The sequence below is a fragment of the Bos taurus genome, chromosome 4 (assembly GCF_002263795.3).
Source record: "Bos taurus isolate L1 Dominette 01449 registration number 42190680 breed Hereford chromosome 4, ARS-UCD2.0, whole genome shotgun sequence".
NCBI classification, from domain to species: Eukaryota; Metazoa; Chordata; class Mammalia; order Artiodactyla; family Bovidae; genus Bos; species Bos taurus.
In genome coordinates, this window is record NC_037331.1 from 38,585,903 (window position 1) to 38,612,677 (window position 26,775).

At 33.3% G+C, this 26,775-nt stretch overlaps 1 protein-coding gene across 13 annotated transcripts in view; it reads left to right on the forward strand.

Moving 5' to 3' along the window:
• Window positions 1-26,775, forward strand: part of CACNA2D1 (calcium voltage-gated channel auxiliary subunit alpha2delta 1) — a 519,970-nt gene that overhangs the window by 432,695 nt on the left and 60,500 nt on the right. For all 13 annotated transcript variants that reach the window (XM_024990478.2, XM_024990480.2, XM_024990485.2 and 10 more), the window contains exons 12-18: window positions 2,486-2,590; window positions 16,707-16,785; window positions 17,620-17,669; window positions 18,844-18,933; window positions 24,065-24,142; window positions 26,072-26,146; window positions 26,365-26,439. In XM_024990478.2, the coding sequence (XP_024846246.1) occupies window positions 2,486-2,590; window positions 16,707-16,785; window positions 17,620-17,669; window positions 18,844-18,933; window positions 24,065-24,142; window positions 26,072-26,146; window positions 26,365-26,439 (552 nt within the window). The remainder of the gene's footprint in view (window positions 1-2,485; window positions 2,591-16,706; window positions 16,786-17,619; window positions 17,670-18,843; window positions 18,934-24,064; window positions 24,143-26,071; window positions 26,147-26,364; window positions 26,440-26,775) is intronic.

Genomic DNA, 26,775 nt, shown 5'->3' on the forward strand with positions numbered 1-26,775 from the left:
TGTAGTAAATCTCATATATTTTGCTTTCCACATGTCCCTTAGGTATTACAATACTTCATTTAAAAATAATTTTCCCAAATGCACAGCATACCTTGTTGAGCTGAAGCATGTTTTGTCTTTTTCTTACACACAGTACCATTCCTTGTCTTCTGTTGGTCCTGGCACGGTTTACCCTTAAGATTCCTGAATCAAGTGTCCAATAGAATTAGACATTGATTTGAATTAGTCTTCAGTTAGCATTTCATAAAATATTGACAAATATATGAGATGGATTTTTCAAACAAAATTTTGAGTGTGTATGTAATAGATGCTGTGCTGCAAGCTACAGAGATACAGCCAAGTGTGCTATGAAATACCACGAAAGTCAATAACCAACCCTAGCCATTGTGTTTTTATTGACGTAATCAAGTTTTTCCTTGCCTCAATTCCTTCCAAGCCAGTTTTGTATACTTGTTGTGACAGTGTGATTCTTTAGATAGTTGCAAATCCAGTGAGAATTTGCTGAGGTAGACTATTCTACCACAAGTCCTGAGAAATCTACTTAGAAAAAAAATGTTGAAAACAAAACATTTCTTCATTTCTCCTTTTGTGAGTGTACTAAAAATGAACAGCAAGATGCAGTGTGCTAACTTTGATATTTATATTCCATAATAATAATAATAATACCCCCACTATTTTAAAAAATGAAACCAAGTCCTGTGCTAAAAACTGTCACTTTTTTGAGACGGTCTTTTAGGTAAATATTAGTTTGCCCATTTTACATATGCAGATAGAAAAGATAAGTCATCAGAGAATTTAGTTTTCGATTCAGGGATTTCAACACCTTTCACAAAAGTATATTGATGATAAAATATGTAACTATTTTATGGTCAAATTTTCAGATAATTACCTTCCAAGATAAGAATGGTTTTTGAATGTGATAAATAGAATTAGTCACTACTTGAGTTTTCACAATGCTTAGTTAAAAGCTTTAACTGCCACTGGGCTAATGGCTTAATCAGTGGAATAAGAATATATGAAACAGGAATTTTTCATCAGATAAAACAACATGTTGTCCTCATTACCTTTTCCAACAGGAAATGTGATTTACCTTTTTTGAAAAATAGAAATAAGGACCTTCAATAAACTCCAACACTATTGGAGAATTAGTGATTTTTAGACTGTGTTGTCCAGTATAACCATAACCACAAGTGGGTGTTGAGTGCTTGCAGTGTGCATAGTCTGAACTGAAATGTGTTATAAGAATACACTGAGATTTTAGAATTTACCATGAAAGAAAAAAATATTTATTTTCTCAATTTTTATATTGTTTTGATGTTGAATTGACTATTTGAGTGACTGAGTTAAATAAAATATATTATTAGAATTTCAGATATTTCTTCTTATATTTTTTAATGTGGCCATTAGAGGTATAAAATTACAAATTAGTTTCAGATTTTATCACCTTTAAATATCACTAAACTAGAAGGCTGACATTTTCAAAGAAGCTGAGCAGTCATAAATTAGTGTTATTTTTTTTTTTTATTCTCAGCAATTTTGCAGACATATTTTACAACATTAGGAAGGCTGAGATGATAATTTCAGGCCTCAAAGAAGCTCAACTTTGTATATTTCATGTGGCCCTTTGATGCTAATCCATTGTTTTCCTAAGTCCAGCTCTTTGAGGGACCTTAAAGAAAATGTAAGAGAGGATTTAACATTGGAATTGAGCCTTTCAGAATTAGAATATATGTAGTAGGTTGAGAGCAGATAAGACAATATTATGGAAATAACTGTTGACATTTACCAAAATATGAAAGAGCACTGTGTGTTGGGATCAGCATTACAATTTCAGAAATGTAAACTGAATAAAGTAGGAGGGAGGAGGAGCAAAGAGAGGAACAAATATTTGTAAATGGATTGAAAACATACATGAAAAGATATGTATGTTTTATTAATATTTTTTTGTTTCTGGTATATATTATAGAGGTATAGAATTGATACCATGTCCATTAATCACTTTAAAACCCATGTATTAATTAAACCCTGAGAGGTTATTATGTATTAGGCATTCGTTCAGACAAGGAAACTATTGAACAAAAAAGACAAAACTTTATACCTTTTTGGTACTTAATATTTTATTGGAAGTCAGTAATAAAAAACAAACACATTATATACTGCATATAACAAATGTGAAATGCTATAAAGAAGAATACACCTTGGGAGGGCAGATTGCAATTTAAAATGCAGTCGTCAGGAAAGTCCTCAAAGGTTAGGTGACATTTGATCAGAAACCCAAAGAAAGGGAGAGTGGTGGGTGTTGAAAATGAGGCAGAGCCTGTGTAGGCAGGCACAGGCCTGCTTGATCCAGGAACCTGTTCTTAAAATTGGCTTTTGAACAGATACTTCAGTCATCACTTGCAATCTGCACATACTTTCCATTTTGCTTTTATACTCCCTCCCTTTTACTATGAATGATATACAATTTTATTGATATATTTTACAGTATAATGTGTCTAGAGCCAACTGCAATAAGATTATCATGTTGTTCACGGATGGAGGAGAAGAGAGAGCTCAGGAGATATTTACCAAATACAACAAAGACAAAAAGGTGAGTGTAATTTTTCTGATATTTTAAATTTAATATTAATTTAGGTGGTTTTAAGAGAGAATACAGCAAAAGTGGTAAGGGAAGATGTTTTTGGTTAAAACATTAGTGTGCTGACTATAAAGCCATACAGCTCATGGATTATATGCCAATCACTGAATTAAATGTCAAATATCTTTTGTGAAATTCACAAGTACTTTATGGCTAATTTATTAATAAAATAATTTGAACCTATATAGAGGCCTGTATAGAGGCCTATATAGAATGTATTTGTTTCTTTGATTGCTTTAGTGCAGAGAAAAGTATTGTACACAGGCCTGTTTTGAAAGCTCACCAGTGTAGCTGAACCTACTGATATTGTGGAAGATATCAAATGTAACTATTTTTTCTATCACTCCTACTGTCAGCTTATTTTAATTTCTGATACTCTCCATATTTTATGAGAGGACAATGATTCTCAACTTAATTTCCTAAAATGCCAAGAATCCATAAATAAGTAATGAAAAATTATAGCTTACGTCTTATGCTTTCAGAACTTCAACAAAAATTATATATTTCACAAGGCACCCTTCAGGGTAAAATACCTATCAACTTTGCTTTTAATTAGAACTTTCATCATTGACTCATCATTAATGCTAAAGAATTGTTTTATGAAGGATTAAAAAGAAGGAAAAATTAAATTAATACATTTAGGTAAATATACATAAGTTATATATCGGCAGGCAAAATACTGTGGATAATAGGGTAGAGTATTAATGAAAAATTTTGAAACATTTCAAAAATACCAGTACTTTCAGAGTTGACAACACACATATGTGTAACTTTGAATTGTTTACAAAATGTTTTAATACTCAACTCTATGCTACTGCATATGCTATTAAAGTATAATGTCATATGACATAAGTTTAATGTGAGGGTTAAGGTTTTTTAAACATCTGGTGACTCTGATTATATAGAAGAGCCATTCCTTTTGGAAAAGTTGATAAATGGACTGAACTGTTAATAGCCTATAAATATTTTGAGTGGTATCTTGTTATTGTGAATATTTGTTTCAGAAATATCATTAGAATGAAAAGTAATGGGAAAATACAGATGCATTAAGATATAATGTACATTTCTTACTTTTTAGTAACTGTGACTGATCGTTCAAAATCCAGGGCAGCCGCCACCCCTTGGAGGATGTCCTGACATCCTTTCCTCCCACTTCATGTTTGTTCAGGCGCCTATGCTCTGATCCCACAGCACAGTGTCTGAGCCCTCCACGTCTCTTCACACTTATGCTACCCGTGAGGTCTTTTCTCTGTTCACCCTCTGGATCCAAGGTCCCACATGAGTAGGCCTTTGTGTTGTTTAACTATGAACTCTCAGCATCCTACAAGAAGCACAGATTCAGAGTTAATTCTCAATACATGGCAATAAATAAAACTTGAGAGTGTCTAACAAAAGTTGGAAGCATAATTTCTGTTATAGAACAAATTCATAATCATAAAAAATAATCTGGGTTACAGAATATTTCACTTATTTAAATATTCTCAGTGATATAAAATTACCATGTTTGGAAGAATTCAAATGTAATAAAATAAATTTAATTAAATTCATTTCTATTAATATAATACATTTATTTCAGTATTCTTCTAATTAATCATACACTGATAATTTGGAAAGGACTTTTTAGCATCTTCTAGTCATAAGCTTATTTTATTATCTTATGACAGAGGTGCATAAGTTCAAGCCCCAGTGCTTTTCATTTTTTAATGAATATAAGTTTAGTTAAATCATCTTTTCTTAGATTTTGATATCATCCAAACTGACAAGCAGGAATATCATTCACCTCTAAATATTTTTCTTCAAAAAGAAAGTTTCTTAAATATGGCAATAAATATTGCATTCTGTATTGCAATTTGTGCCAGAGATATATTTTAATTTCAGAGTACAAAAAAGTTTAACAAGTTTGAATAAAAGAATTTAAATGTATAAAAAGAGAAAAACAATAAACTTGTTATTTATTTTTTTCCTCTCCAAAAACTCTTTTTGCATGCAGAAGTAACACAATAACATGTCTTGGGGGCATATCATAATTTTATTTTTTTCCATAAAAGAGATTTTATGTCATAAGGAAAACAACTGTATCCTACCCTCCATTTTCACAAATTGTCTAGTTGATTGAATAAATGAAGAATTTTCTAGTTGAAAGCCATTTTTCTATGTATATATCCAAAAAATGTCCAATCTAAATATTACTATCTTGTAACACTCCTTCTCATCTCCTTCACCTTTTATAGGAACTCCACGTTTTAAACAAAGTCATTTTGTGACATTCTAAACCACATAAGAAATGATTCATATCACATTCACTTTTTTAAAACTGATGAATCTAATCTTACTCAACAATCTTGCTGTTTGCCTATTAATAATACCTCTCTGCTGTAAGTACACACACTTCTCCTAAGGACATAGAATTTTTGTGAATTCCAAAGAAACTTTGAAAATTAAGTAGTCAGTGCTTTCTATGATTTTTGAAATAAATGTATAGTTAGCTAAGAAAAATTAAGATGTCCTTGGAATTAGAAACTACATTTTTTTTTAATGGGAGTCTAATTTAGGGGCTATAGCAAAGTTCCGTGATACACACTTATACATGTGTACATATTTACATACACAAGTATATGAACACACATTTATATCTGTTTTAAATGGACATTGATTCTGTCAATCATATCTCTAGAAACAAGGGACCATGTGTGGAACTATGGCTAGCTCTCTTATGTAAAGTGCTATGAGTAAATTTTGACCACTGACAAGTGGTTAAGAAGTGATCAAGGAATGAGGAAATAGAAATCTGAACATAAACTAATTTTTTTCTAAAATCTTTGCAAATTTGCTAAGAAAAAATAGGAAAAATTAAGACAGTCAACTCTGGGTGAAGTTTTGCACACATACATGTGCATGCATACATGTTTTTTTTAACAATGGAAGAGCTAAGTCATTATTTTAACTTAAGGTTAGTAAAGGGATATCCAGACAGATAAAACTTATAGATACAAAACAGAGAAAGGATAATTGATGGTGATCCTTGAAAGAGGAGGGATTGAGAGATAGAGAGCACAGATTTGTGAATTAGACAATTAGGAATTGTGTTTCTGAAAACATTGTTGTGCCACATTTCATTGCACTCTGCTTCCAAGTTCAATGGCTTTTTAAATTTTCTAACATGGAAAACTATGTTAGACCAAAAATTTGTCTCTTGGCATTTGCATGTTCTTATCCACTAACAGTGATGATAGCAGACGATTTTTAAGTCACTTATGTTTTTGAGTGTGTTGGTATTTTGTCAAGACAACATTACACAGTTAATTGTTTATGCCAAGGGTGTATGTATGCAACTAGTGTGTATAAGAGAGATTTTTCCTCCATCTTCAAAATGGTTTGGGATGAACTGTCAAACCCTTTCTCACTTTCTCTGCTTATTCTGACTTCTCTACCTTCCACTCATCCACCCAGTGTGAGAGATTTGCCACCCTCAGACATGTGGATGCATGGAAGATCCTTGTCTATCTGTGTCATCTAAGGATGTGTATGACCAGTTATTTACCTGCAAAATTCATATTTATTATGCAATAAATTTATCAACTCAGAACTTAACTAGCTACATTTTCTTTCAAATGGCCAATATGTAAAACTGAAATTTGATAGGTAGTAAAATATAAACTTTCAATACTTGTAAAATTCTATATTCAACTATAATTTTACTTTAAAACATGCCCCTTAAGATGGACATTCACTTGTAGCTTAAAAATATAGAAATTGCAAAGTCACAAAGTTTGGAGAGCTTTTAAAGAAAAAAAATCTGAAAACCTCTTTTTGAATCCTACTTTCTCCCCAGACCTCTTGCTTGGCATGAATGTAACTGAATGCTTCATTTAAACCCATTTGTCACCCAGATGACATTAGAAATCACTCAGAGCAACCCAGATAGGTGTGATGAGGTCCACCCATAGAGCTGATGAATGAGCCTGCAGATACAGAGCACAATTTAATGAGGCCAAAAGGTTTGAGAATTAGAACAAAATGTTTGGGTTCTTTTGAAATGTATTACTCTTGGGAATTAATCTACCTGATTATAGATAGGTACAGCTTAAAACCGAGTCCATGTTAATCTCCTCACACAGCTGTTCCACATTAAAATGCATTCACTTTCTAATCTTTACCTGCAACTCTGCCATTCCTTAGGGCTCAACCATGTGTATGAGACTGCCTTAAAAATGGTGCCAAAACCAAAATGAACTCTATCACAGATTCCAAACAAATGAACAAAGGAAACTGACACCAGACACAGAGTTGAAAGATAATTCCCAGGTCTAGCAAAAGTAAAGATATTTAATTTTCTGTAGATTAGCAAAGAGATTGGTTAGCATATACACTTAAGATTGTCTAGCCAGCTATAAAATTGTTCTTGGATTTTTAGGTTAATTCTCAGAATTAATCAAAAATAAAAAGACATTCAAAAATCTATAAGATGAAAATTTCAAAATAGTAAACTAAATGAGAAGAAGAAATGAAAAAATGCATATGATAGATGTGGAATAATTTTGTAAAATAAAGAATGCACAGCTAAAAAATTATAATTGCCTGACAACAGATGCTCTATTTTTCAGATTCTTTCAAATTTGATTGGCAGTCTTTTCTATTTTTTGTCAGATCCAGAAGAGAAATAATCTGTAGTCTACAAAAATCGAAAGCAAATCACAAACGGCTAAATCTGTGTATGAGTTTTATACAGTAAAAGTGAAAATCATCAACTACTTTTTCAACATATGGTAGGAAAAATAATTCATGGGAAATAATTCATTGCCTTCTTGGTAGTCTCTGCCTGGCTTCTCCATCAGGCAAGAATGAAACCTTTGGAAGGAATGTTCAATCCTCTTATAATAGAGTATATTAGACTTGTAGAATATTTAATACTCTTTAGAAATGCACTGCTTTTAAAAATTTTCATGTAATTTGGCACTTTCAACCATTTCCAAAGGATTTTCAGTTTTAGAATGGGAACTATAGCTGTGTTCATAAAAACCAAATATATTACTTGTGCTAGATTAAGATATAACTAAAAACAATAATTTTCAGTAATATTGGCCCTGCCAATAGATGATCAACTTAAAATTCAGGTCGTGTGCATCTGTGTAGTGTCCTTCTCTGACAGATTTGTTTACATTTGTCTTCTTAGAATGATATTAGTATTGATAATTCATTACCTAAACTAAGGAACAGTTTTCTTTGGGTCTGAGTAGTTAATACACTACTTCCATACATTTTACAGAGTCCTTAATTTGATGGCTAGAACAAATCCATTGAAAAGTGAGAATAAGTATTACATTAAACAAAGTATATTACATGATATAGGCTATAGAGTGCCACAAATACACTTGAAATAATTTCTAGGTAGAATTGTGCCACCTAACATTGTGATTGCCTTTTGTTGATGTGAAATCACAGGACCAGGAAGGGCATTCTGTCCTGCTTTTCCTGAGGCTGTCTTCTTAGACTGAAAGCTCTGCTTGCCATGGAGCTCCACACAGAGATCTTCCCTGCTCAGACTTTCTAGGGTGGTCCCCTTTTCCTACACACCTCATTATTCTCTATTTCAGTACCATCTCTCCTCCTTGTTTTCTTTCTCCCAGATTACCATTTTAAAAAAATCATTTCAATTATGTACTTATTTACATTATCTTGAACTCCCTTCTGTTAAAAGCTCGAAGAGGTAGGGGTTGTATCAGCTTGTAAACCTACCATTGACTCCTTAGCGGCTAAGAAGGGATTGATGCACAGTGGTTGCTGAGTAATTACTGAAGATGCCCAACATAAATGAATAAATGTAAATATGCAATAAATAATCTCCAATAGTAAACTAAGTCTAGTCAAGGCTATGGTTTTTCCAGTGGTCATGTATGGATGTGAGAGTTGGACTATGAAGAAAGCTGAGCGCCAAAGAATTGATGCTTTTGAACTGTGGTGTTGGAGAAGACTCTTGAGAGTCCCTTGGACTGCAAGGAGATCCAACCAGTCCATTCTGAAGGAGATCAGCCCTGGGATTTCTTTGGAAGGAATGATACTAAAGCTGAAACTCCAGTACTTTGGCCACCTCATGGGAAGAGTTGACTCATTGGAAAAGACTCTGATGCTGGGAGGGATTGGAGGCAGGAGGAGAAGGGGACGACAGAGGATGAGATGGCTGGATGGCATCACTAACTCAATGGACATGAGTTTGAGTGAACTCTGGGAGTTGGTGGTGGACAGGGAGGCCTGGCGTGCTGCGATGCATGGGGTCGCAAAGAGTTGGACACGACTGAGCAACTAAACTGATAGTAAACTATATATAAAACATTCATATATGATACTCAATAGCTTTGACCTTTTACAAGAATATAATTTAAAATTATATTTTTTCCTTATAAGTGGAATGTTGTTGTTGTTGTTCAGTTGCTGAGTTGTGTCCAACTCTTTGAAACCCCATGGACTGAAGTGTGCCAGGTTTCCCTGTCCTTCACAATCTCCTGGAGTTTGCTCAAACTCGTATCGAGTCGGTGATGCCATCCAATCATCTCATCCTCTGTCATCCCCTTCTCCTCCTGCCATCAATCTTGCCCAGAATCGGGGTCTCTTCCAATGAGTTGGCTCTTCTCATCAGGGTGGCCAAAGTATTGGAGCTTCATCTTCAGCATCAGCCTTTCCAATGAATAATATTTGGGGTTATTTCCTTTAGGATTTACTGGTTTGATTTCCTTGCAGTCCTACGGACTCTCAAGAGTTTTCAAAACCACAGTTTGAAAGCATCAGTTCTTTAGCACTCAGCCTTCTTTATGGTCCAACTCTCACATCCATACATGACTGCTGAAAAAACCAGGCTTTGACTAGATGGACCTTTGTTGGGAAAATAATGTCTTTTTGTTAGTATGCTGCTAGGTTTGTCATAACTTTTCCTCCAAGGAGCAAGTGTCTTTTAATTTTATGGCTACAGTCAACATCTGCGGTGATTTTGGAGCCCAAGAAAATAAAGTCTGTCACTGTTTCCATAGTTTCCCTATCTATTTGCCATGAAGTGATGAGACTGGATGCCATGATCTTAGTTGAATTTCAAGCCAGCTTTTTCACTCTCCTCTTTCACTTTTATCAAGAGGCTCTTTAGCTCTTCTTTGCTTTTTGCCATATAAAGATATCATCTTTATATCTGAGGTTATTGCTGTCTCTCCCGACAATCTTGATTCCGGCTTGTGCTTCATTCAGCCCAGCGTTTCGTATGATGTACTCTGCATAGAATTTAAATAAACAGGGTGACAATATACAGCCTTGACATACTTCTTTCCCAATTTTGAACCAGTTCATTGTTCCATGTCTGGTTCTTCTTGACCTGCATACAGGTTTCTCAGGAGGCAGGTAAGGTGGTCTGGTATTCCCATCTCTTTAATTTTCTACAGTTCATTGTGATCCACAAAGTCAAAGGCATTGGCATAGTCAGTGAAGCAGAAGTAGATGTTTTTCCGGAATTCTCTAGCTTTTTCTATGATCCCACGGATGTTGCAATTTGATCTCTGTTTTCTCTGCCTTTTCTGAATCCATCTTGTACATCTGGAAGTTCTCGGTTCACTTACTGTTGAAGCCTAGCTTTGGAGGACTGAACATTACCTTGCTAGCATGTGAAATGAGTGCAGTTGTGTGGTAGTCTGAACATTCTTTGAACCCCATAAACAGTATGAGAAGGTAAAGGGAATGTAGAGTAAAATTAATGTTCCACCCTTGTATATGTCACTGTAAGAATTAGGGAGACTTAAGTTCATATAACAGAAAAGGCAATGGCACTCTTGCCTGGAAATCCCATGGACAGTGGAGCCTGGTGGGCTGCCATCTGTGGGATCGCACAGAGTCGGACATGACTGAAGCAACTTAGCAGCAGCAGCAGCAGCAAGTTCATATAAAAAATGATTGTACTGATGGCACCTCTCCTTTCATACTAATCAGTCCAACACATAGTTTTTCATGAGTATTCTCATTATTTGTGTCAGTGAAGTATGTAGCCTTACCCAAGAGGAACAGCTGAAATAAGTATATCACTTATGTTGTGACCTCTCCGCTGACAATAGTCTCTGCAGAGCTAAATTGCTTAGAAATGAAATGTATCCATAGCTTCTTCCTCTGTTATCAAATCCTGTCAGTGCATGCAGATAGAAGGGGAACCTGAACTTACTCCCTTATAATCTTAATATGCAAGGATGATTCATTGTAATTGTTAACATTTTTAAACACCAACATAATCCCAAGGGCATGTATCTTTGTTATATACCCACATGCAAGACATGTAAGAGAAATATCAGCTAGGTCTTTAAGATCATGTAAGCAAAAACTACTGCATTTCGATTTCCTTTTTAAAGTTGCTTGGTGTGATTTACTTAAACAAACTCACTGGTCACTTACTAAATTTGTTCTTTTGTCAGGCCCTGGGAAATTCCATACAGGCATATCTTATATGGACACAGCGGCATTTAGACAGTATCTTTTTCTTTGGAGTTTATTCTTAAATGCAGTAAAGCAAACCAAATTTGTCCCTCTGGGAAGGTATTATTTCAAGTTATGTTCTTTTTGAGGCATGAAAATGGAAAATGTTACCTCATTGAATTCTGATAGTTTGACTATAGAAGACATTGTAGTCATCATCATCATCATGTCATCTTTATTACTGCAGCTAATATTTATTGTGCTTATAATTTTCCATATAATACAAAAGCTTTTCATGTATCACTTCATTCACAGTTGTAATAGCCATATGATAAAAAGGTTTTTATCACCATCAACATCATCCTCATTTTGGAAATAAGAAAACCAAAATTTGAGAAGTTAACGAGCTTGCTGAAAGCTATACAGCTACTAAGTGGCAAAATCAATCATTTAAATGTTCTGCAGTCCAAATTTCATAACCTCATGTGGAGTGTGCTGGCTAGTCCTGCATCTCTCTCTCTAGGGCAGCCTTGGGGCCATGCCAGTCATCATTTGCCCACCCAGGATCCTTCCTTCTAGTTGGATAGCAAGATTTCACGACTAAGGAACATGCTTCCCACAGCTTTAAGAAGCTAAAATGGATTAAACTAAGCCATCAAATCTTTGCAGACTTGCAAGAACCTTTCAGATCACTGGGCTTTATAAAATAAATTAAGTGTGAAAGGTACATTTGGACACTTTTATTTATTTCATAATGCTATAAACCGAGAGATGTGGGTTATTTTAAATGCTGTGGATCCTGGTATACTTGTGAATTATGAAAACGACTGTAGAATTTTCTCCTAAAATATTCAGTCCAATCTAGTATTTTTATAGGCTTATTGCCAAAAATTTTAGTACACACAGTAAATTAATAAAACCCGTTTCTGACATCATTTTTCTAACATGATTCGATAGCTGAAGTTTTTATTTTAGTTTTATTGGCTTTCTTTCTTCATAGTCTCATTTCCATTATTCCTTGGAGATTTGCCTATTGTAAATTAAACTTGAACTCTGGGTAACTGATAATTGTTGAGGTGACAGTTTCCAGTAACTGGGTTCTGCTGGGAAACAAGAAATTCCTATGACTTTTAAAATAGGTTGACCCTGTGGTTTTGGAAAAATCTTAATTGAAGACAAGTATTTTTGTCTTCAACAAACAAGACAAAATAAAAAGCAGAGTAACAGAAGTCTAGAACTAAAGGACACATCAGTAGTGTATTATAGGAAGCAAATGAGTAACCCAGTTTGCTGGTAATTAAAAGTTTTCTCTGGTCAAATAGGCCAGGCTTAACATATAAATTATAATTCAAATTTACACTTTGGAATTATAATTTTCTGTTCAGAGAAAAATGATTTTTGGACCAAGTGAAGGCCAAATTATATAAATTGCAACTAATAATAGAGACTGATTTTTAGTTAAGTTTAATTTTATTAAACTTGTTCTCAAATTGCAGTTTATTTTGTGAATATTCTTATATAACTAAACATGAGTCAATAATTATTTTTTTATTTTCTAGGAATAATACAGCATATAAATGATATGTGTATTATACATACTTTAACTTGCCTGAAGAAATTTGCTCATCTGCATTTATAAAAAGACTATGTAACAACAACAAAAAAAAGATTACGAATTTGCCATGATATAAGTGTAATGAAACAAGGCTTTGAATGCAATTATGAATGCAAGGCTTCTATCACTCTGGTTTTGGCTCTACTCTGTTATAATGAACTAATTTATATATCAGATGATATCAAAGTGTGTCTTATATCCCTCTGGGAAAACATGAAGACCACTCATTTAGCTATTCAGTTTTTTTTCATTTAATAAATACTTATTTTCATATCTATGTAAAGTACTATAATAGATACAATAGTGCAATCCTGAAACTGTTTCAACCCAGTCCAGTGTTTATTCAATTTCTAATTTCCCATATTATTTCTGTTAGAGATCTGGCCAGCAATGTGAAAAATATTTTTCAAAGCCATCTATAGCTATGTATGTTTCATATATGACCCTCACAGAAGTGAACATTCTAAAACATAGCCTATCTAACATCAACCAGTTCAGGATCATTTAGCAAATTTTCTGGGAATATTACACTTAGAACAGTGAATCTTCAGTATGTACTTGTTCTATGGATCTAGTGTTGTGATTATAAATGCACTACTAGGCCTAAGTAAAGGGATTTTTTCTCCATAAAAGCTGACTTTGCTTTCATGGAGGCCTGATTTAAAGTAATTTACTTAATGGAGACTTTAGATGAAATATTTAGCTTGTGTGACTGCACATTGTGTTTCAAGGTTTTTTTTTTTTTTTTTTAATGTCATTTTGTTTTTTTGTAAGGCCACGTAAAGAAAAGACCTCTGAAAATGCACATCTTTGAGAATGTAATTTACCTTAATCTCTAAATTGTGCCTATTTCAAGGAATCACTTTATTATTTTATTTCCCCAAATTTATAGCTAAAGAAGAATGGAACACTTAAAGAGGTGAAAAACATCAGACTGCGGGGACAGCAAACCTCTCTGTAAACTTGGCATTGGGGTTAGTTCATTAACTCATCCACAGGGTGGCAGTCACATAGTGCGGAATAGGAGAATGAAAGTAAATCTCCCAAGTGGAAAGTTAGAGTTCAAAAATTATTTTTTAAACTATCAATTCATTGTATATATGTACTATGAAATGTTGAATATCACACCTGATTATGAAATCAATCTAGTTAAAATCTTATTACATAATTAGTTCAAATTTTTAAAGCAAAGACAAAAAGCATGGTACAGCACCTGGGATTGAAGTATAATATTCATGTGTATTTTTCATTGTCATAGAAAGAATTAAAAATTTATATCTGATTTATATTAAACTTTTTATATTTGATATGATTTATATTAAACTTTTCTCAATCAAATATATATAATATTTATCAAGTCATTTTGGAAAATTATAAGGTAATCTATAAAATCATTAATTATTTACATGCATATGTTTTGTGTGTATGTATATCTACCAAGAGACAAAATAAGTATTTTAAATATACTGGAAAGATTTTATAATTATTGTAATGGTAAGACAGTTGCTGAAACTATAGAAAGGTTGAATTTGTAATTTTTAAGATTTTAGTAACCATTGGGAGGATGTTTTCAGAAAAATGTCTTTAAAAACATCTATCACAAGGCAAATATAATTTTAAAAGTGAGTTAAAAATTATACATTTGTAATATGGGAATGATTCAATCAGTTGAGTTCAGTCGCTCAGTCATGTCTGATTCTTTGAGACCCAGTGAACCACAGCACGCCAGGCCTCCCTGTCCATCACCAACTCCTGGAGTTCACCCAAACTCATGTCCATTGAGTCGGTGATGCCATCCAGCCATCTCATCCTCTGTCATCCCCTTCTCCTCCTACCCTCAATCTTTCCCAGCATCATAGTCTTTTCAAATCAGTTAATGCATCCTACCTGTATTCAAATAGACAAGGAAGGACCTATGAGATAAATGAATAAAGATAGAGAAGAAAAAGTAAAAAAAAAAAAGTGTATTAAACTTTTATTAAATTACAATTAATTATGACAGTGTATACTTTGACACCCAGCTCTGATTCTAAATTCTTTAATTTGAACAATATCTGAGCTTTCCATGTAGGCCAACAATTAGGGTCAGGCAAAACTGTAGTAAAACAAATAAAGCAATATGTTTTGTTGTTGTTTTTTACTAGTGTGTTTTTTGCCTGTGTTGTGTTTATTTGGACTGTTTGAATAACATCAGTCAAATATTCACATGGTGTATGTCTGTGTATGCTTAGCCTCTATGTTGTTAGAAACGCTTGATTTCTAAGGATGTAGATATGTAATAATAATTCATTTAGTCTTATTCATTTATGTCCTTGTACTGAAAAGTACTTTATGGAAACCATTTTATGGAATACTGTTGTGGTAAGAGAAACAACAGACAAAGCAGTGCTTTAAATCGAAAATTTGAGACATGCTTTCAAATGTTAATCATGAAAGTGATCCCCAGGTGCTTTCTAGAACATCTGGATTGTTTCCGTGTCCTGAATTCACATGACAATTGTTTAAGGTATGGCAATTAAATTGAATCATCAGTGGGGTGGCCAACCCGTTCGTAAAAATAATCCATTTAGGAGTAATTTTAACTCTGTTAAGTAGTAACACTCCACTAAAATGCATATCCCCCAAAATGACCAATTGAAGATTTTAGGAAATGAAACTAGATTTTTGTATTTTGAAGGACTAAGGGAGAGAGGGTAGTAAGTAACACCAACTTAGGTAGCAAGAGAGGGTAACACCAGGATAGGGAGAGCGGGTAGCAAGAGAGGATAACACCAACTTCTGTTAAGCTAGAACCAGTCACCTGTCTTTACAGTTTGGGGTGATTAAAACTCTGATGTATTCACCAAATGGCTTCTTGCATAACTAGCCAAGGCAAACCTGGATGATTGGCTTGAGTGAAACTTTACAAGTGAAACAACCACCTCCCCAGTGTACTTTCTGGGGCAAGGGTTGTTATGATGTGATCTCTGTGTGGCCAAGACCAGCAAAAGAACAGAGACCAGATGTAGAATCTCTTGAGATTTGTGCTCTGCAGTCATGTGCGAAAGATGAAACAGATGAAACAATTAGAAAATGTCAATTCAAACAGTCAATCGACATGAATTAGGGAAAAGCTCTTAACATAGTTCAAACCAGACCATGAATTCATGGAAAAGTGCTTTTCTGCATGTTTATCTTTAGAAAAAACTAAACTGTTGAACTTAGAGTATTGGTTTACTCTGATTACTAAATTGGTAAAAATCAGTGTAATTCAAGTAACCATTTTATTAAATATTTGTTGACCTCATTGAATTTATTTTCTATGCTTTTATACTGTTTAAATTCAGCACCTTCCAATGAATATATAAATTACAATAATTAAACAGTATCGCAATTATATTTTAAATATTTGCATATTAGAAGCAGTCAATATTTTAATTCTTTTAAAAAATGCTCAGAGCTTAAAATATTTATTTATATGTTCCAGTCATCTTTTATAGAAAGTAAGTCATATGACTAACATCATACTCATGCATATGCATATTAAATATTTTCATGATGTGAAAAGTAGTGAAACCATCATTAAGTATAATGCTCTAAGCAACTAAACGTAGAGTGACCTCCTTTCTATATAGATTTTTGTAACCTTGTACCTATTAAGTAGAATTTTTTTTTTTTGGCAGTGACTAGATAGATATGTGAATAATATGTTTTCACCAGGTGAGACCGCTGATGTTGAGTTGAATCTGAAAGATGCCATTTCTGCTAATGAAACCTTAGTCATGATCCTGCCACAGAATTGAGATATGATGCAGAGCACCCAAGTACTAACTTAAATTTAGTAACTAAAGTCTATATTTAGAGTAGATTATGTGGTTTCTCTCTGGTGCCTTCCAAGTGATTTAGAGGCCTCAATTTTCTTGTCACATAAATTAACTGAAAAACATGCTTTTATTTATCTTTAATTTTAGCTCTTTTGTTTTGGCTTTCAATTAAATTTTATGCAGCCTAACAGATACCCATTTTTAAATTCACCAGGTCCGTGTATTCACATTTTCAGTTGGTCAACATAATTATGACAGAGGACCTATTCAGTGGATGGCCTGTGAAAATAAAGGTAACAAGTCTGTTTACATGACCACATTTTATTATAAGAAGATGAATTTAATAGTTGTTACTTCACATATTATTTAAAATACTCTAAAGTTGTAGCTAATTTTTAAATCAAGGCAAGAATAAGATATGTTTTCTCTAGAGAAAACACACGAGAAACTTTGACATCAGTGTTACATTACATTATAGTATTACTTTGACATTAGTGTTATATTTTATTAAATTATGCTAGTGACTCTCATCAAATATAACTTTTCATGAAGAATTAAGAATCAAATAATATCTGAATTGTGTAAAACTTAGCTATCAGAAAGTGTAACATTATATGGTACTATTTTTCCTGAGTGGCTAAATTATTTTTTTAAATGTCTTATACATTCCTAGATAATTCAGACTTTGTATAGTGAACCTATATTTCACTTATACTCAGAAAAAAATGTTGTTTGAACAATGACACATGACAATAGCAAGAGCCTAGATTTACTCTCAAAGTTATATTTTGGCAGATATAAAATTATTAGATACCCATCATTGTATACTTTTAATTATTTCTCCAATGAAAACAATTTTTCAGGTTTTCTACTGCTTTCTAGAACAATGACATTTATTTTATACAATATAAGAAATGTAGTGAAGTTTCTGATAAAGCTTGTGTATTTGCTATGAGTTTACGTTAATCACACATTTTCCAAACTGATCAGTGGTATTGATATTTTAGTGTTTGGTGAATTAGAAGTACTCGGTTTCTCCTAGAAAGCCATAAAATAGTTCTGTGTATTTTATTATATCATAATATGTAAACATATAAATCTATTGTGTATATATGTGTATATTTCAGGTTATTATTACGAAATTCCTTCCATTGGAGCAATAAGAATCAATACTCAGGTATGGTTATTTAAAACTTGTTTAAACTGTTTTTTCAAACTAAATTATTTCTCTGCTACTTTAAATATGCTCAATATGAAGAAAATAGGTGAAAATGAATAAATGATCGATGTATTACATGAATAAATAATTCATACTATTTCATTTGTAATGAGTATCATGGTAATGTATTGGTTTTTATTTCATTAAAGTTCCAAATGTTTTTAAATATCTGAAACTCAGACAAAGATGTGTAATTATGTTTGTCTTCTCCTATTTTAAAAACATCATAGAAAATAAATAAAATCAATTTAGTAACAATCTCATCATATAATTTCAACTTGTTTCTACGGCAAATCATTTAACTGAGTTTCCCCAAATTATAGGTTCAACACAGAAAATTAAACAATAATTATTTGCAACTTACAACAAAGAGATGGTTTTTGTACAGCCATTCAGTTGAAAACATACTTGTTAAATAGGTAGATTGAACCAATAAGTTAATTTAAATATAAATTTAATATTCATAAATTGCTGTTTAAAATCATTTATTCAGTTTTAAACATAACTGAAAGTCTACAAAATAGACTAAGTCAAAATTTAGCCCAAATAACATGGCTTTTGTGGAAATGAATACTGAATATGTTGAGTTTTGAAATGAAACAGCAGCTGCATTCAAGTCTGATGTCTAGTTTTGGCACAGTATTTCATTTATTTTTGATATGTTTAAATGTAGTTTTGAATTTCAGCCAAACAATCTGTGATATGAAAACAAGTATGTGGCTGCTTTAGTATTTCAAATTTGTGCAGTTCCATCCAGTAAATCACAGAGCCTTAAATAGTTTAGATTAACATAAAACAATTCACAGGGAACTTATTTCACTTATCCTTGGCTGTACCTCAGAAAGAGAATGTTTTGTTAGGAGGAAAAAAAAAAACAAAACTGGGGTAGATACATTGTATAAATAATACAAGTCAAATATTGTTAATTCTGAGTATGCAGACATACCATTTATGGAGTACCCAAAGTAGAAATTGAATGATTATATGCTTAACACTCTTAATAATTTTAATTCCATCTTCATTTTTACCTCTAGGTAAATTTTTCTCTGTGGAGTTTTTTTTTTTTTTTTTTTTTTAAGAACTGCATTCCTAGTTATCAACGACTTAAATTTTTTAATGTGTTTTTATATAGGAATATTTGGATGTTCTGGGAAGACCAATGGTTTTAGCTGGAGACAAAGCTAAGCAAGTCCAGTGGACAAACGTATACCTGGATGCACTGGTAAGCTAGGCTGTTCAGTCAAAGACTGTTATAACAAAAGCACACAGCTAACTTCTATTTCTCTCTAGCTTCCATTTCTCTTTTTCTCTTCATGAAACCCTTTCAGAATTCCTTCTATCACAACCTTCTTTGCTAGAATTTACATAATTTACTTAAAAATCTAGACTTGTGTGCAATAGAGAACCAGAGATGTAAAGTGTTATTTTTCAGTTGTCGTTGAGGATATAGAGTTTCAAACCTCCAATCTTGAATTTAAGATCATTCTAATAATTTTGTGAAGTTTTATGTAAAAAAAAAATCCTAAAGTCACATGAATTAGTAGATTTTGAACAAGAATTGTGAAGAAACTATTTTTAAAGTAGATTTCAGCTAGCAGAAGCTTGTAGCTCAGATGGTAAAGAATCTGCCTGCAGTGCTGGAGACCCAGATTCGATCCCTGGGTTGGGAAGATCCCCTGGAGGAGGGCATGGCAACCACTCCAGTATTCTTGCCTGGAGAATCTCCACAGGGTCGCAAAGACTCAGACATGACTGAGCAACTAACACTTTCACATTTTTAGCTAGCAGGAGTCTGTCTGCTGTCTCCTCCATATTTGAGATAGCCTCCATATCTTAAACCAGACTCAACAAAACTCAGAAGTACTTGCAATTAGATAAACAAATACCTTATCCCACCCTGGAACAATCACAAACCTAATCACCTCTTCGTATTATAAGTTCTTGCTTTAGAGTCAACCTTAAATACTTATGGAAATAGCCCATTGAAGTGATCCAGTCTGATGTGAAGTAACAAATACAAACATGTTAAGTTGCCCACTGCACAGTGGGAATTGTAGTACAGGCTTGCCATCGTATTTCAGAGCAGTGGTTCTTTCTCAACTGGGGGCAGTTTTGCCCCTCAGATCACTTGGAGATATCTATAGGTTTTATTGATTGTCATGACTGGGACAGAGTTTGCTACTGGCATCCAATGAATAGGTGTAAGGGATGCTGTTAGACATTCCCACCATGTACAAGAGAATCACACACATCCCCAACACACTCATGTGTACACACACACACACACGCACACAAAACAAAGAATTATTCAGCTCAAAATGTCAATAGGGCTGATATTGAGAAATCATATTTTAGTATAACTTTTTCTTTCCTAATATGAAATTTATAAATAGTAATAAGATTTATTCATATGCTTAACTTAATTAGAGAAGACTTAATTAACAATTTTGCTAGTGTAACATCAGAGAGACTTACAATACTAAGCTCTGAAAAATAGGTGCTGATTCAGTAACCCCTTTTCCTACTTGGAGTTTAATTATATGCTGATACTACTTTCCTGAATACAGTGATGAACCCACAGGGCAGAATGCAATCTATTTAGAAAGAATTACTTATCATTTGGTTCTTGTAAAATAAACAAATACAGGAAGTTTAGGAGAAAAACAGGCACTATTAGCAGCAGCCTTGCACGCTAAGAATGATAAAATGAAGCTTGCTTACCTCAAGCCCTTGCTAAAATTACTGTCCAGTGTTCCTTCTTGACATCACATATTTATTTAAGGTCACATGGTCATCTGAAGCTGTGGTCAAAATGTTTCACGCATTCAAATCCATCACAGGACAGAGTATGATAGGAGGAGTCAATAATTATTCCCTCTTGTATTTCCTATGAACCAGAAGTTCATTAACCAGCATGTCTGCATTGTTGGTGAGGTTCTTGCAGATATCATAAATGACTTTAGGAAGCGATTTTAGTTTTGAATCTGCTGTTCTGCTAGCTGAGACTAAATGTAAAAAAAAAAAAGAACAAAATGAGACACATTAATTGACTGGTCAGTGGATACATAGTGCATTCTTTCTTCTAACTTAAGACTCAAACATGACCCATTTTTATTTCCAATTACTTGTTTATAGTCTTTGCACATAGCACATTCAAAAAATAATCTGGTCAGATTCACAGTTTTTTTTTCTTTTTTTTTTTAAAAAGGTAAAAATATTGCAAGACAAAAACATAATGAGAAAAATGGAAAGAACTCTAAAATCAGAAGAAAGAGGCCACATATTTGGTGACAGAATAAGGTTAAAAAGATGGTGTTGTTTTAGCTAAATATATGAGTCTAGGTAAGGTTTCTACAGTTGATGTGCAGAGAAATTACAGAAAGGAATAGCAGTATGAAAATTGGACAAGTGCTATGTATATTGAAAGGATGATATTTGGTCACTTTTGCAGATAATGGAAGGTAAGACTAGAACCAAGACTGGGACAGTATTGTGGAAGGTTCATTTTATTTGAGAGATAAAATAAGATTCTTTAGAGGAAAAGAATTGCACTCTGGAAACTCAATATCAAATAAATTCCAAGATAGCAGATATCTTGTTTCATTTCTCTTCTTAGTTCTCTAGAAACTTGCACAGTGCCTTGGAATTGAGTGCAGTTTATAAGTTTGTCTAATATGTTAGAAGCCTTGTATCTCATTTGGGAGCACATATTACCATATTTAGAAAAAATTTATGGTATTCTATGTAAATGTGAAAGTGATGCAAAGAAAAAGATTGCTTCTATTATGCCATGTTAGTTAGTTCAGTCGATCAGTCGTGTCCGACTCTTTGCGATCCCATGAATTGCAGCACGCCAGGCCTCCCTGTCCAACACCAACTCCCAGAGTTCACTCAAACTCACGTCCATTGAGTCGGTGATGCCATCCAGCCATCTCATCCTCTGTCGTCCCCTTCTGCTCCTGCCCCCAATCCCTCCCAGCCTCAGAGTCTTTTCCAATTAGTCAGCTCTTCTCATGAGGTGGCCAAAGTACTGCAGTTTCAGCTTTAGCATCATTCCTTCCAAAGAACACCCAGGACTGATCTCCTTTAAGATGGACTGGTTGGATCTCCTTGCACTCCAAGGGACTCTGAAGAGTCTTATCCAACACCACAGTTCAAAAGCATCAATTCTTTGGCACTCAGCTTTCTTCACAGTCCAACTCTCACATCCATACGTGACTACTGGAAAAACCATAGCCTTGACTAGACGGACCTTTGTTGGCAAAGTAATGTCTCTGCTTTTGAATATGCTATCTAGGTTGGTCATAACTTTCCTTCCAAGGAGTAAGCGTCTTTTAATTTCATGGCGGCAATCACCATCTGCAGTGATTTTGGAGCCCCCCAAAATAAATTCTGACACTGTTTCCACTGTTTCCCCATCTATTTCCCATGAAGTGATGGGACCAGATGCCATGATCTTAGTTTTCTGAATGTTGAGCTTTAAGCCATGTTACCATTCCTAAAACTGTGCATATACTCAATATATACAGAGTTGGTCCTCCATATCTGTGTCCTGTGTCTATAGGAACAACCATTGCAGATTGAAAATATTTAGGAAAAAGATTCAGAAAGTTCTAAAAAGCAAAACTTGATTTTGCCAGGCACTGGCTTAATGTATACATAACATTTACGTTGTACTTACAACTGTTTACGTGGCATTTGCATTGTAAGGGGCTTTCCTGATGTCTCAGATGGTGAAGAATCTGCCTGCAATACAGGAGACCCAGTTCGATCCCTGGGTCAGGAAAATCCCCTGGAGAAGGAAGTGGCAGCCCACTCCAATATTCTTGCCTGGAGAATTTCATGGACTGAGGAGCCTAGTAGGCTACAGTCCATAGGGTTGCAAAGAGTCGGACATGACTGAGCGACTTCCACTTTACTTTACCTTTTTGCATTGTAAAAGGTATTGTAAGTTATATAGAGATGATTTGAAGTCTGGAAGAATGAGCATGAGTTATATGTAAATAGTCCCCAGTTTATATAAGGGACTTGAACATCCATGGATTTTGGTGTCTTTTGGATACTAGGTTTATAAATTATCTATAATATGACACTGTTTGAGGTGGAAAGTTTTCATTGCAGATATTAATTCACATATTCAATTAAGGATGTTTTCATGGTCAAATTTTCTTCCTTAATACTAAATACAAAGTCAACATACCTATCATGCAGCCAACTATGTGTCATCATTTCCTTAATTTTCTTGGTCCCAAATAATTTGATACCTTGTTCTGCTGAAAGTGTATGATTGTCCTTTCCCACTAATTCAGTTTCCACTGTTTCTGAGCTTCCCACGTGTATAATTAATAATAAACCATAGCCTAAACCATTTTCTTTATAAGACTGTGCTGTTTCTATAATTAGAACAAGAGTCAATAAATTTGGATTTGGGATCATTATTCACACAAAGATTACTAATAATTTCTCAGTAAATTCAGAATTTTCAACAATAATTTTTAAACTATTTTAAAGAGTAATTTTGTTAAAAATGTAGTTCTGACATGAAATATTTGTAACAGAAATATAATTGTTGCAGATGACAATCATAAAATGCAACCTATGACCTGAAAAATCAGTTTTTTTCCAACTAATCTCTGTGGATTCATGTAACATATGAAATTATCTACATGCTGATTAATACTGTGTGATTATTTTTACTCTACTGAACTGCTTCATGACTGGACTTTCATATTTGATTACTGCACTTGTCTGCATCGTTTCAGTTTGTCAAAACGTTCATTTTGGAGAGCATATAGAAGCAGTGTTGCTTCTTTTGAACATCATAATGCTTACCTAGAATATCCTAGAAATGTATTATCAGTAGCATGTTTTTTCTGTTTATAATTATTTTGCTACACATCTGTGATTTAGCCTGAAGCCTTTGGCTTGGGGCATGAAAAAATTTAAGAATGGAGCTGAAAAAAAAAGCAAAGTTAAATCATTTGAAACAATATTTTAATATCACTCTGTTCATAGTGGCCTCTGATATTAGGTGGACTCACTGTGGAAAAAAAGAGTAGATGGACAGGGTTACTACAAGGCTTAGTGTAATTTGACTTTTAAAGTTATTGCAATGCTCTCTTGAGAGTGTTATTTTAGATGTTGCATGCTTAAAGAACTGACTAATAGATACTACTAATTTCTAAGGCATTTATTTCATTGACTTTTAAATAAGCTTTCAAAATAAATTTCTAATTTTTATGACTGTTTATAAAGCAACTAAAATACAGTGTCAGATATCCAAAAACTAATGCATAATGACAAAGTTTAAATTGTTATTTGAATTTGACTTTTTTCTGTGAATCTATTTTTAGGAACTGGGACTTGTCATTACTGGAACTCTTCCGGTCTTCAACATAACCGGCCAAAATGAAAATAAGACAAACTTAAAGGTTAAAAGTTAATTGATAAAATTAATAATAATAAATGATAAACTATGACGTTGAAGCTCATTGTGGATAAGATATTTCTATAAGGAAATAATACAACGTAACTGTCTCATGAGGCTGAAAGTAAAAGTCAGCAGCTGTCTATGTGATAACCACCTGGGAAAAAGGAAATGCAGGACAAATTCTCAGTTCCCCCAGAGACAAGATTCAACTTAACTCTATCTAACTGTGACTTGACAAGAACACAAGTTCAGGATCTGGGAGTAATTATTGCTTGGACCAGAAAGTTCATTTGGGTTTCCCGTAAGATGTTACGGAATACATGATAAATGGGCAGTACTACTGTGTGCACATTTTTAAATGCATCTAAGATACCCATGGAGTTCAGGAAAAAAAAAATAACATGGTAATGTTTGTATCAGATATATATAGGTACCTTTTTAGGATCGCTCATCCTCCCAGTCCCATACAATAAATTATTTTTTTTTAATTATCATGTAACTTAAGGATATGATTTAAATGAATAGTTCTCTTTCTGTTTTTCTCTTTTTTAAGATTGAGGAAAAAATGCTTACTGAGTCTCATAAAAATACTTATTTCTATAGCTCTGGCATTGTCAATGCTACCAACTTAAAGTTCTACAAATGTTGAAAAATATATATCTTGTGCTTGTTAAATTATCTCATTTTAAAAAATACTTTTGATTTAAAGTAGGTTTGCATTCCTTTGTCTTAGCTTGCATTAGAAGGAATTTAAAAATCTAGGAGAATTAAGATTTTTAAATACTAAATACTGATTTTATATTTTGGCTGACATTCCTGATTTGAGGGAAATTTATTTCTAGTTTATAATATAATGAATGTTGCACTTAAGCATTATTTGTTCACTTATTATAAATTTCAGTTGAAATCCTTATTTTAATAATGTGGCCGTAGAGAAAATTGGTTATTCCTCTTTGGGGGCTCATTACCATTCTTAAATATATGCTGGTTCTGATTATTGTAACTCATGAAGGGAGTAATTCTCTTAACTCCTCATATAGACTGTGTAAGGGATTGCTTAAATTTGGGGAACATGCTCTGAGTTGGCTCTGGGTTGGTTCATGGGAAAACAGCATAGCTGTTGACCTAACTTTCTCATTCTGTGTGTACCTACACAGGATTTACAATGTGCTTATAATAACTGTTGACTGGATTTAATGACTTTCTGTGTAACATTTTATTTTATAATTTATGTAATTATATTTAAAACAGATTCCTGATTCCAAATTTTAACACCATTACCATCCTTATGTCCCATAAAAGACTATGATAACAATTTGCCACATGGATTCTTTGATTTGCAACTAAAACTATGATGCCCATTGTTTGGTATTTAGAAGTTAACAGCAAGCAGAAATAGTGTTGTGAGAGTTTCCATTTTATTACACATAAGATCACATACTTTTCACATATACACTAGTATTATCAGCAGCAAAAATGCATGGTTCTTTTTTATTTGGTATTGTCTAATTAATTTTAAGTGGTGATTTCTGAATTGTATTATAGCACAAAGTCAGTTTATACTCACAAATATACATACAACCCCCACTTAGAGCTGTTGACTGTATAGTATCAATTAAACTATAGGGTAATTAGTACAAAAAGCAACAAATTTAAAATTTCATATTTTTTTGTATTTTAGCTCTAATAATCAAGATTTCACTTTTAACCTAATAACAATACAGTTGAGGGAAAAGAAAAATCACAGCTGAGAATCACTGCAAACTGATAGCTTAAGTGCCTCACGCTTACACATAAAAAAAAATATATATATATTTAACCTAATGTGAAATACAAGCATTGTCAAGCAAAAGGAGGAATGTATGTTATAATTTTGTATAGAAATGTGCAAATTTTTGGTAAAAATATACTGCCTTTTTGCTTATTATAGAATCAGCTGATTCTTGGTGTGATGGGAGTTGATGTGTCCTTGGAAGATATTAAAAGACTAACACCACGTTTTACAGTAAGATGCAATTTTCTCTTTTGATATCTTTTTTATTTTAAAACTGTACTAATTTAGCTTGTCTTTAAGGCACTTAAGAAATTCTCAAAAATTGTGCATTTATCTTTGCAAAGTTACTAAATATTTAAAATAATTCTTAAAAGAATGTTATAATATCATGTTACCTTTCTTTATGCTTTAAAATATGTATTTAATAATTTATTATTATTATTTTTCAGTTGTGCCCCAATGGCTATTATTTTGCAATTGATCCTAATGGTTATGTTTTATTACATCCAAATCTTCAGCCAAAGGTATGTCTATAATTTGTTTACAGTGATAGTGTTCTGTAAAATTAGTGATTAATGTTCTTATTAGGTTCATCATTTTTTATTCACTATATAGCACTAAGTATAAAAAAGCATTTTATGTGTAATGTTAATAATACATGACAAAGCCACAGTTATGCGAAGAGTGAAAGCAGTTTTCATTTTCGCTTACCAGCTTAGCTCTGCAATATTCCTATCCAGTGTCCAGCTAACCAGGAGTCCTGTCTCGGAGGCAGTCATTGTCACCTCTGGGCCTGAGCTTCGCACATCCTCCTGGTGTTTTAATTAGGCTGTAAGGTAGTAAAGGCCGCTGCCTGGATG